This window comes from Oncorhynchus masou, chromosome 13, assembly GCF_036934945.1.
Source record: "Oncorhynchus masou masou isolate Uvic2021 chromosome 13, UVic_Omas_1.1, whole genome shotgun sequence".
NCBI lineage: Eukaryota > Metazoa > Chordata > Actinopteri > Salmoniformes > Salmonidae > Oncorhynchus > Oncorhynchus masou.
In genome coordinates, this window is record NC_088224.1 from 68,149,758 (window position 1) to 68,162,484 (window position 12,727).

The 12,727-nt window shown below is 41.5% G+C and overlaps 1 protein-coding gene across 1 annotated transcript in view; it reads left to right on the forward strand.

Annotated features, from left to right (window-relative positions):
* Window positions 1-12,727, forward strand: part of LOC135552918 (transcription elongation factor SPT6-like) — a 30,592-nt gene that overhangs the window by 5,051 nt on the left and 12,814 nt on the right. The window contains exons 14-22 of the mRNA XM_064984856.1: window positions 83-212; window positions 415-565; window positions 3,164-3,318; window positions 5,834-6,029; window positions 6,295-6,437; window positions 7,735-7,852; window positions 8,144-8,220; window positions 8,407-8,542; window positions 9,329-9,466. Coding sequence (XP_064840928.1) covers window positions 83-212; window positions 415-565; window positions 3,164-3,318; window positions 5,834-6,029; window positions 6,295-6,437; window positions 7,735-7,852; window positions 8,144-8,220; window positions 8,407-8,542; window positions 9,329-9,466 — 1,244 coding nt within the window. The remainder of the gene's footprint in view (window positions 1-82; window positions 213-414; window positions 566-3,163; window positions 3,319-5,833; window positions 6,030-6,294; window positions 6,438-7,734; window positions 7,853-8,143; window positions 8,221-8,406; window positions 8,543-9,328; window positions 9,467-12,727) is intronic.

Consider the following 12,727-nt stretch of genomic DNA (forward strand, 5'->3'; position numbering starts at 1 on the left):
ATCGAAGTACACTTCCTGTATCACGAGCCAATTGTATTTGCAACGGTTTTTGAGTCCACCATTTAAAGGGTTCTCTCGTCAGATGGCCTGGCCAAGAAGTTTGGTCTGACTCCAGAGCAGTTTGGAGAAAACCTACGTGACAGTTACCAGCGTCACGAGACGGAGCAGTTTCCTGCTGAGCCCATGGAGTTGGCTAAGGACTACATCTGCAGGTTAACCGGCGACTCATTATTGCATTGTATACAGAATACACTTTAATATTAAGATAACCCAACCATTTTAGCAGTAACAGAGTTGGTGTTGAGAGGTGAATATGCAAACTTGTACATGGCTGCATTTCAAGTCGCACCATTTGAGATGCAAACCTATATCTTCCATAATACTACTAATAGTATGTTCTCTCTGCCTGTGCAGCCAGTTCAGCACAGCGGAGGCAGTACTGGAGGGGACTCGCTACATGGTCGCCATGCAGATCGCCCGGGAACCTCTAGTCAGACATGTGCTCCGACAGACGTTCCAGGAAAGAGCCAAGATCAACATCAAACCCACCAAGAAGGGAAAGAAGGTATACACCATCTATTGCAATAGGGTTGAAAAATCACGGAAACATTCGGAAAATTCCCAGGTTTTCCAGAAATCCTAGTTGGAAAAAATCCTTTATCCTTCTACCAGGAATTCCTGGGAATTTGTGAAAGTTACTTGAATTTTCCAACCCTATTCTGCAATTACCTCCACTTATTTGTTGGTTGTATTATTATTTAGAAAGAAACTCACCTGTCTACAGTGCACTCTCCAAAGATGTTTGATCAGGTTCAAGTCTGGGCTCTGGCTGGGGCGCTAAAGGACATTCAGAGACTTGTCCTGAAGCCACTCCTGCATTGTCTTGGCTGTGTGCTTAAGGTTGTTGTCCTGTCGGAAGGTGAACCTTCACCCCAGTCTGAGGTCCTGAGCGCTCTGGAGCAGGTTTTCATCAAGGATCTCTTTGTTAATCTTTTCCTCGATCCTGAGCCGCTGAAAAACATACCCACAGCATGATGCTGCCACCACCATGCTTCACCGTAGTCATGGTGCCATGTTTCTTCCAGATGTGACGCTTGGTATTTAGGCCAAAGAGTTCAAACTTGGTTTCATCAGACCAGATAATCTTGCTTCTCATGGTCTGAGAGTCCTTTAGGTGAATTTTGGCAAACTCCAAGCGGGCTGTCGTGCCTTTTACTGAGGAGTGGCTTCCGTCTGGCCACTATCATAAAGGCCTGATTGGTAGAGTGCTGCAGAGATGGGAGAACCTTCCAGCAGAATCACCATCTCCACAGAGGAACTCAGGATCTCTGTCAGAGTGACCATCGGGTTCTTGGTCACCTCCCTGACCAAGGTCCTTCTCCCCCAATTGCTCAGTTTGGCTCGGCGGCCAGCTCTAGGAAGAGTGTTGGTGGTTCCAAACTTCTTTCATTTAAGAATGATGGAGGCCCTTGTGTTCTTGGGGACCTTCAATGTTGCAGACATGTTTTAGTACCCTTCCCCAGATCTGTGCCTTGACACAATCCTATCTCGCATCTCTATGGACAATTCCTTTGACCAAATGGCTTGGTTTTTGCTCTTACATGCACTGTCAACTGTGGGACCTTATTTAGACAGGTGTGTTCCTTTCCAAATCATGTCCAATCAATTTAATTTACCATAAGTGGACTCCAATCAAGTTGTTGAAACATCTTAAGAATGATCAATAGAAACAGGAAGCATCTGAGCTCAATTTCGAGTCTCATAGCAAAGGGTCTGAATACTTATGTAAATAAGGTATTTCAGTTTAACATTTTTTTTTATACATTTGCATAAGAGGTGCTGAAGGACCTGTCTGACATGAAGAACATGAAAAAAAACAGGATGTTGTCAAGGTACACGAACACAAACCGGTTTAGCATGTTCCGAAGCACATCATTGACCAAAGCCTGGAAAACAGCGAGGGCGTTGGTGAGATCAAATGGCATGACCTGGTACTCATAATGTCCACTGGCTGTGTTGAAGGCTGTCTTCCACTCATCCCCCTCACGTATCCAGACGTCACCCGTCAAAGATTCACGAGAGAGCTCGGGTGGCTTCGACTCCTCTCGGAAGAGCTGCCTTCAGAAACTCCTGGATTCCATAGGAGAGGAACGCACCATATCGGTGTGCACGAGTGTGCCCGAGACCAGACTCACTCTTGCTTTCCCTTAAGCGTCCATCAATTTTAATGGTTAAAGTGATAAGGAAGTCATGGTCCACCGGCAGTTCCCGAGCAGCTAGCTCATCCTTTATCTCCTCAGATAATCCGTGCAGAAAAGTATTGAAAAGAGACTCCGGAATTCAGGCATTCTCGGCGGCCAATGTGCGAACTCACTACGGGAGTTGACGTAAGTCAAGCAGTTTGCTGGCCACCTTTCTCCCAGATACCGGAGACTCAAAAACTTCTCACCTCTGCCATGAATTCCTCCAAATGACAGATTGTTGACCCCAAACTTTTGAAACGTAGTATACATTCCAACAGGACAATGACCCCAAGCATACAGCCAAAGCAACGCTCTGATGGCTTCAGAACAAGAATGTGAAACCCAGCTCACATTGAAAATCTGTGGAAAAAGTTGAAGACTGCTGTTCACTGCCATTCCCCATCTAACTTAACAGAGCTTGAGTAAATCTCCAAGGAAGAATGGGATAAAATCCCCAAATACACATGTGCAAGGCTGATACAGACATACCCAAGAAGGCTCAAATCTGTAATCACCATCAAAGTGCCTCTGCAAAGTATTGACTCATCGGTGTGAATACTTAAGTGAATGCGATATTTCTGTATTTCATTTTTTATATATCTGCAACAAACATTTTTTTTTTTCACTTTGTCATTATGGGGTATTGTGTGTAGATGGGTGAGGGGAAAACAAAATCAATTTAATACATTTTGAATTCAGGCTGTAAGACATCAAAATGTGTAATAAGTCAAGGGGTATGAATACTTTCTGATGGCACAGTACATACTGTATAGAAAAAATACATCTAACATGTTCTTTTCATTGACTCGTATTTTTACATTTAGTCATTTAGTGACTTACAGTTAGTGCATATATTAATATGTTGTGATCTAGTTTGAAGTACTCTACCAGACATGTATGTGGTCTAATCTCTCCTGTAGGATGTGGATGAGGCCCATTATGGTTACTCCTTTAAGTATCTGAAAAACAAGCCTGTAAAGGAGCTGAATGGAGACCAGTTCCTCAAGATGTTCCAGGCAGAGGAAGAGGGCCTGCTCACCATAAACATCTGTATTGACCTGATTGGAGTGAAGGGGTGAGGGCTTTTTAGTATAACGATGTGTAATAACATATTAATTACATTGTCAGCATCCCAAATGGCACCATATTCACTAAATAGTACACTACGCTCTGGTCAAATTTAGTGCATTTATGTTGGGCGGTATTCCCAGGGATACGTGCAATGCCGTCGGGGGTAAGCCAAATAAAAATGTGATTCACATTTTCAAACAGTCCATTTAGATTTTCAACAGGGCTATACGTTTGGGTGATGTTTTTTTCTCGCCTGAGTAGCCTCGTTTCACTGCCAAAAATAAAAATAAACCATCTAGTGTTTCTTCGAAATAACAACACAATGTCAAATACAGGTAGCCTAGTCAAATAATTAACATCCAATCACATTAACCATTACTCTGTCACGGGAAACCTTTGCTCTTGCACAGAAATGTAGAAACTAAACATGCCAATTTGAAAAATAAACCACAGGAGTTTTTTGAGCGGGAATTAAGACGACTTTCGATTAGTAAAACATGTATAAAAGCAACAGATACCATTAATAAGAAGGGGCTAGAATCTTCTTATATGGTGAGCTACCGAGTGGCTAGGACAGACAAGCCCCTACTATTGTGGAGGACTTAATTATTCTTGCTGCCGCAGATATGGCTGGTAGAATGCTGGGGGAAAAGGCCAAAAAAAACTATACAGACAATACAGACTATACATCAAACAACACTGTTTCACGACACAGCAGTGACATGGCAGGAGACTGTTTTGAAACAATTACTGATTCGCATACAAGCCAGTGAATTCTATGCGTTACAGCTGGATGAGTCAACAGACGTGGCGGGCCTGGCACAGCTCCTGGTATATGTCTGTTACATTTATGAGGCGTCAATTGAGGAAGACATCCTCTTCTGCAAACCACTGGAAACCAGGACAACAGGAGAGGATATTTTAAAATTACTAGATAGCTTTGTGACATCAAATAGACATTGGTGGTCAAGATGTGTTGGTATCTGTACTGATTGCGCAAAAGCCATGACAGGGAGACATAGTGGAGTGGTAACACATGTGCAAGCAGTTGCTCCCGACACCACTTGGGTACACTGCATCATCCACCGAGATGATGCCAAGGGAATGCCTGACATCTTGAAAGACGTTTTGAACACGACAGTGAAAATGCTTAACTTTGTTAAAGCAAGGCCCCTGAACGCTCGTATTTTCTGCATTATGCAATAAAAATGGCAGTGACCAAATAACGCTTTTACAACATACAGAAGTGCGCTGGTTATCAAGGGGCAAAATATTGACAAGAGAGAAGCTTAAAGTTTTCTTTACTAATTTTCACTTCTGACCTCTTGCATGATGACGAGTTTCTCACACGACTGGCCTATCTGGGTTATGTTTTTCTCGCCTGAATGATCTGAATCTAGGATTACAGGGACTCTCCGCAACTATATTCAATGTGCGGGACAGAATTGAGGCTATGATTAAGAAGTTGGAGCTCTTCTCTGTCTGCATTAACAAGGACAACACACAGGTCTTTCCATCATCATGTTTTCTTTGTGTGCAAATTAACTCATTAACTCAAGCTTACGGACAATGTCAAATGTGATATAGCAAAGCACATGAGTGAGTTGGGTGCACAATTACGAAGGTACTTTCCCGAAATGGACCACACAACTGGATTCATTATCCCGTTCATTCCCTGCCTCCAGTCCACTTACCGATATCTGAACAAGAGAGCCTCATCGAAATTGCAACAAGCGGTTCTGTGGAAATTTAATTTAATTTGAAGCCACTGCCAGATGTATGGATAGGGCTGCGTTCAGAGTATCCTGCCTTGGCAAATAGCGCTGTTAAGACACTGATGCCCTTTGCAACCACATACCTATGTGAGAGTGGATTCTCGGCCCTCAGTAGCATGAAAACTAAATACAGTCACAGACCATGTGTGAAAAATGCTTTAAGACTGAGACTCTCCAATACAACCCAACATTGCAGTTATGTGCATCCTTTAAATCACACCCTTCTCATTAACCTGTGGTGAGTTATTCACCATTTTTGATGAACAAATAAGGTTTTATATGTAAGATGGCTAAATAAAGAGCAAAATTATTGATTATTTTTATTTGTGCCCTGGTCCTATAAGAGCTCTTTGTCACTCCCCACGAACCGGATTGTGACAAAAACTTATGTTTAATAAATGTATTGTATAGTGTGTGTGTGGCAGGCTTACAATGATGGCAAAAAACAACATTTCAGAGTGTGCTGACCCTAGTGATAGATGGGGTACACAGCTGGAGGTTGAATGTTTGAAGGGGTACGGGACTATAAAAAGTTTGGGAACCACTGATGTAGGGAGTAGGGTACCATTTGCACCGCAGGTTCTGAGCTTGTGTAATAACATATTAATATCATGAAATAACCATTAATAACATGTAATAACATATTAATACCATGTAATAACATATTCCAAAATGTGTTCTTTTTACATGTATACTGTCCTGAATCAGTCAAGTATCGATGATATCACTATGTTTGTTGAGCAGGTACGGAGGTGACCAGGCGTACTATGAAGAGATAAAGCAGTTTTACTACAGAGATGAGTTCAGCCACCAGGTTCAGGAGTGGAACAGACAGCGCACTCTGGCCATTGAACGATCCCTCAAACAGTTCCTTTACCCGCAGATGGCGAAAGAGCTGAAGAACAAACTTATTGCAGAAGCAAAGGAGAACATCATCAAGGTACTCCTCCCCCCCGCTTCCCCCTCACACGCACACACACCCAAGGATACATCTTCTGCAGCAACATCTATTGTGATATATTGTGAAGACATTACCTCAACATTTAAACTTCTTCTTATCTTTACTTTGATGTGACGTCATTGATACTGTGGTATTGATGACTTATTTTCTTATTCTGGTATTGACTTTCCAAAGCAGGCGGCTCAGAGCATTGATGTATGTTGAGCCTGCTACAGTGTTGTGATAGTGGTTGCCCGCCCCTCAGGCCTGCAGCAGGAAGCTGTATAACTGGCTGAAGGTGGCGCCCTATCGGCCTGACCAACAAGTGGAGGAGGAGGATGAGGAGCTCATGTCTGAGGCCCACGGCAAAGGGATTCGCGTGCTGGGAGTGGCCTTCTCATCCAGCAGGTAGAGTACTGCACACTGTCTCTGACTTCACTTTGTTTGTGTCCCAAATTTCACCCTAGTCCCTATGTCGTGCACAACTTTTGACTAGACCCTATGTGCCTCTGGGCAAAAGTAGTGCACCATATAGGGAATAGGGTCTCTCTAACTGTCTCAAATGAACTGCCAATATGCCAACATTCCATTCAATCAATAGATGTGGTAAGAGGTCGATGGAACGCAGACCGTGGGGGATAGAAGGACACAGGATTGGCGCACATTCCACAAATCTGATCAATCAAAATGGATATTTGTCAAGTCTGGCCCACAATATGGTTACTAAAGTCCAATTTGGATATATTTGGCTGTTTTCACTGCATAACATTTAGATGTAGTTCCTTCTCAGGTTTAGAAGTATTAAGTGACTGCTATGCTAACTCCCTTTGTATAAGCTGGTAGCATTTTTTAAATTCTTTATTTAACTAGGCAAGTCAGTTTAGAACAAATTCTTATTTTCAATGACGGCCTAGGAACAGTGGGTTAACTGCCTTGTTCAGGGGCCAAATGACAGATTTTCACCTTGTCAACCTTGGGATTCGATCTTGCAACCTTTCGGTTACTAGTCCAGCTCTCTAACCACTAGGCTACCTGCCGCATAGCTTGCACAGAGAAGTGGTGTTAGTCAGTCTTTTTAACTGTAATGCAGTTGATTGGTGACCATGACACGTATAAACAATAGCCTAAATGTAGTCTAATTTTGCTGGAGGGCAATGAGGAGATTCAGGATCTTTTCCCGATGGCATCTTTTGGTTGAGTTCCATTGACCTCTTTACTGCATCTATGCAGTCAATCCACAGCCATACACTAGCTAAATCAGTTGATGATAGAACTTCGTCAAGTATTAAATGCAACAAGTACTGATATTGTATCAGTATAATAGCACTCAAAGCTTTCCAAGAAAACAAAATGTTTGACAATTACAGTCTGTTTGCATATATTTTAGAGGCTATTTATACAGAAAATGTGTATAAAACTGTATGAATATATGAAAATATTTTGGGTTAACAATAATTCTATTACACAAGTTTTTAAATATCACATGCCTTACTTTTGTTTTCCTTACTTTTGTTTTCCAAAGTATGCCTCTACTGCCATTCATTCGTATTAGACTGGTTTGGATTTCTCCATGGCCAATATGGCTACCATTTTCACCCCATTCTGGAACATTGAGGGTTTATGACATAACCCCTCGAGAAATTTAATAGGAACTCTATGTTTATGACATAGTTATTATTCACTGCAAACCTCTGTCTGTCTACAGAGACACCCCAGTGTTCTGTGCCCTGGTGAATGGTGACGGAGAGGTGGGGGATTTCCTCAGGCTTCCTTACTTCCTGAAGAGGAGGAACGCATGGAGGGAGGATGAAAGGGAGAAAAAGGTATATATAAAACCAAACCAAGTGTGAGTCCTAAATGGCACCCATTTACATGTTACTCATTTAGCAGACGCTCTTATCCAGAGCGACTTACAATTAGTGTAGTGAGTGCATACATTTTCATACTTTTTTTTTCATACCATAGGGCTCCGGAAAGAAGTAGTGCACTCTGTAGGGAATAGGGTCCATTTGGGACACAGAGCAAGAGTTTTGAAGAAGCTCAGATAACCTTACCATCCATTGTTGACCATATTTGTAGTAAATATTGTAATATTTGTCCTACCATACCTTTAGATCCACGATATTGAAACCCTGAAGAAGTTTCTGAACAGCAAGAAGCCTCACATCATCGCTATAGCTGGGGAGAACAGGTTTGCAACCCTCTCCTGGTTTCTTTCACCTGTGGCCTTCTTAGACTGCTGTTTGAAGAAGCTTACTAACATGACTGAGGTTGCATCCCAAACAGCACCCTATTCCCTATATAGTGCACTACTTGGGTGCCGTTTGGGACGCACATCCTGAACGTTTGTAATGTTCCCCCTCCACTCCCTGTGCAGGGACGCCCAGATGGTGATTGAGGACATTAAACGCACTGCCAGTGAGCTGGAGCAGGAGTCCTCCTTCCCCACCATCGGGGTGGAGCTGGTTGATAATGAACTGGCCATGCTCTACATGAACAGCAAGAAGTCAGAGGTCAAGTCCTGCCCTCATTTCCCAAACATGTTTTCTTTATTCTCTCAAGACATTTCCTCATCTCAATTTTGTCTACATTGGAGTGTTTCTACATACTGTACCTCCAGAAAATCTCTCTGAGTGGTCCACAATGTGGTTTTTAAATATGTAATATATATTGCTAATGACTGTAATATTGTGGAGTGAGTGACAGTTAAATTGATTTTTCTCTTAACTCTACACACCTACTCATTCAAGGGTTCTTCTTTCTTTTTACTATTTTCTATATTATAGAATAATAGTGAAGACATCACAACAATGACATAACACATATGGAATCATGTTGTAACCAAAAAAGATTATTCACCTCCAGGCTGTGTAAGGGCTATTTGACCAAGAAGGAGTGTGATGGAGTGCTGCATCAGATGACCTGGCCTCCACAATCACCCGACCTCAACCCAATTGAGATGGTTTTGGATGAGAAAAGCAGCCAACAAGTGCTCAGCATATGTGGAAACTCCTTCAAGACTGTTGGAAAAGCATTCCAGGTGAAGCTGATTGAAAGAATACCAATAGTGTGCGAAGCTGTTATCAAGGCGAAGGGTGGCTACTTTGAAGAATCTCAAATATAACATATATTTTGATTTGTTTAGTTACTACATGATTCCGTATGTGTTATTTCATAGTTTTGATGTCTTCACTATTATTCTACAATGTAGAAAATAGTAAAATAAAGAAAATCCCTTGAATGAGTAGATGTGTCCTAACTTGACTGGTACTTTATTTTTCTATTTCTCCAATCCACAGGCAGATTTCCGGGACTACCCCCCTCTCCTGAGACAGGCTGTGTCTGTGGCCAGGAAGATCCAGGACCCCCTGGTGGAGTATGCTCAGGTGTGCAGCAGTGACGAAGACATCCTCTGCCTCAAGTTACACCCTTTGCAGGTACAGACTGAGTTCCAAATAGGACTTTGATTAACTTGTTTGGGATAGGGGGCAGCATTTTCACTTTTGGATGAATAGCGTGCCCAGAGTGAACTGCCACCTACTTAGTCCCATGTACTAATATATGCATATTATTATTAGTATTGGATAGAAAACACTCTGAAGTTTCTAAAACTGTTTGAATGATGTCTGTGAGTATAACAGAACTCATATGGCAGGCTTTTCTATGCACAATGAAGTTCTCCGGTTGGAACATTATTGAACTTTTATGATAAAAACATCCTAAAGATTGATTCTATACTTAGTTTGACAATTTTCTTCGACCTGTAATATAACTTTTTTAACTTTTCGGCCGACTGGACGAGGACGCGCTTTTGGATTTGTTTACCAAACGCCCTAACAAAAGAAGCTGTTGGACATAAATGGACATTATCGAACAAAACAAGCATTTATTGTGGAACTGCGATTCCTGGGAGTGCATTGTGATGAAGATCATCAAAGGTAAGTGAATATTTATAATGCTATTTATGAATAATGTTGACTACCCAACATGGCGGATATTTCTCTGGCTGGTTTGGGCTCTGAGTGCCGTTCTCAGATTATGCTTTTTCCGTAAAGTGTTTTGGAAATCTGACACAGCGGTTTTATTAAGGAGAAGTGTATCTATATTTCCATGTCTAACAATTGTATTTTCATCGACATTTCTAATGAGTATTTCTGTAAAATTATGTGGCTCTCTGCAATATCACCGGATGTTTTTGGAACTAGTGAACGTAACGCTTCAATGTATACTGAGATGTTTTTGTATAAATATGCACTTTATCGAACAAAACATATATGTATTGTGTAACATGAAGTCCTATGAGTGTCATCTGATGAAGATCATCAAAGGTTAGTGATTCATTTTATCTCTATTTGTGCTTTTTGTGACTCCTCTCTTTGGCTGGAAAAATGGCTGGGTTTTTCTGTGAGTTGGTGGTGACCTAACATAATCGTTTGTGGAGCTTTCACTGTAAAGCATTTTTTAAATCAGTGGCTGGATTAATGTGAATGCTATCTTAAAAATGGTGCTTACTACTTGTATGTTTGAGAAATTTGATTTATGAAATTTCTGTTGATTTGTATTTGGTGCCCTGCCCTGTTGGCGAGGGGTTCTGCTAGCGGAACGGGGTCCCAGTCCTAGACAGGTTAAAAGTAGTGCACAATAGAGTGCCATTCAGGACGCAACTCCTGTTTCCATTAGGCCAGGCATGCTTGGGAGATAATCATCACCTACTGGTGGCTTTGATGAAATCACACAGAGCTTACAGAGATCCTTTACAAACCCCTACTAAATGGACGATTCCATACCTGCATGGCCCAATTTTTTTTTTGTGTGTGTGTGTGGGGGGTTAGATTGTTCTTAAAATTCTGACATAGAAACTTCATTGGGAGGAAGAATGTTTGATGTGCTTTTTACATTTTCTTGTAAAATCATGATGAAAGTGGCCATTTTGGGACCTTTTTGACCCATACATGTCCCCTGTAAGACCCAATGATCCGTGAACCATACATGATACAGACAACACCTTGGTGCCATCATACTCCTAACTGCCAGTCTCACGGTAATTAACATAAGCACGTTTAGCATCTCCTGGCTTCCACGCATAGCCTACAAGCCACTGATGCAGACCTTTTGAAACGTCTACATTTAGTCTAATTTAGTCTAAGTCTAATAAATCCATTTAATATAGCCCTCACAATCACAATAAATCCATTATTTATTTTAAACAGGTCTTAAGAAACATGTTATAAAGAAAATGTTGTCTATTTCAGAAGAACAGAATTGCATACTCTGAAATGTCCGTATGTTATGCCCTGATCGAGCTATGCCATATGGCTGTGGGCCACACTAGTTCATTAAGCATACAATATTGGCTTAGAATTCCATGGCATTATTTTATAGTATTTTATAGTATGAAGAATACAATTGAACCGAATAAAATAGAAAGGATATTTTCTCCAAATGACTTCCGAGGGAGTACGCACGTGCGGCTACTCTGTGTTGAGCACTTAACAAGGAAATAGGTATTCCTAAATGCTTAATTTAACAATTATAGTTGTTATACAAACATTGTATGTTTAGATTTTTTTATACATTCTAAGGCTGCATGATGTGACTAATGATGAAAAAAGGTGCATGGAAGGCATGAGCTCTGCTTTGTTTCTTGTGCAGGCTGCACACAATTCATCAGTCTCTCATTCATAATTTGACAAGTACTTGCTAATATTCTCACCGTGCCTTGAATTTATTGGCAGCATCTCCCTTGTGTGGCCGTAATGCCCCCTAAAAAATCCATGCCTTTTGCGGCCAAAGTGGCCGTTCTGCCCTTGGGCTGAATATAATAATTATAATTCCCTTCTCTTGGCAGCCGTGGTCCAAAGCACCTCTCACTTACATGACTCTCTCAGATATCTCAATTGTTATTAGCCATTGCCCGTCACATGATCGGGTCCTTCTCACGGGCATCTCAGCTCCGAAGTAGGCTACAAGTGAAGACCGACACATCGGGGACGTAACTGCACGCGTGTCCCTCTTATCGAATTCCAAGGTGCATATTGAAGATGTTAGAAGAACTGTCCACATTTAGTTTATGTCAACCACAAAAATGATTGGCCTAACGAACAGCGAAAGCACTAGCCTATGTCAATCTACTATCACCCATAGTACAAAAGTTGACCTGTTCTATTGGTCAACTTGTCCGTCTGTGTGAGAAATAAATATTCCAAACATACTCTGGGAGAGTTGTGGGATGCGATAGAACCCAAATTACACTGAACAAAAATATCAATGCCACATGTGAAGTGTTGGTCCCATGTTTCATAAACTGAAGTAAAATATCCTGGAAATGTTCCATATGCACAAAAAGCTTATTTCTCTCAAATTTAATGCCCAAATTTGTTTACATCCCTATTAGTGAGCATTTCTCCTTTGCCAAGATAATCCATCAACCTGGAAAATGTGGCATATCAAGAAGCTGATTAAACAGCATGATCATTACACATGTGTACCTTGTGCTGGGGACAATAAAAGGTAACTCTAAAATGCCACAGTTTTGAGGGAGCGTGCAGTTGTCCTGCTGACTGCAGGAATGTCCACCAGAGCTGTTGGCAGAGAATTTTATGTTAATGTCTCTACTATGATCCACCTCCAACGTCGTTTTAGAGAATGTGGCAGTACGTCCAACCGGCCTCACAACCGCAGACTGTGTGTACGGCGTT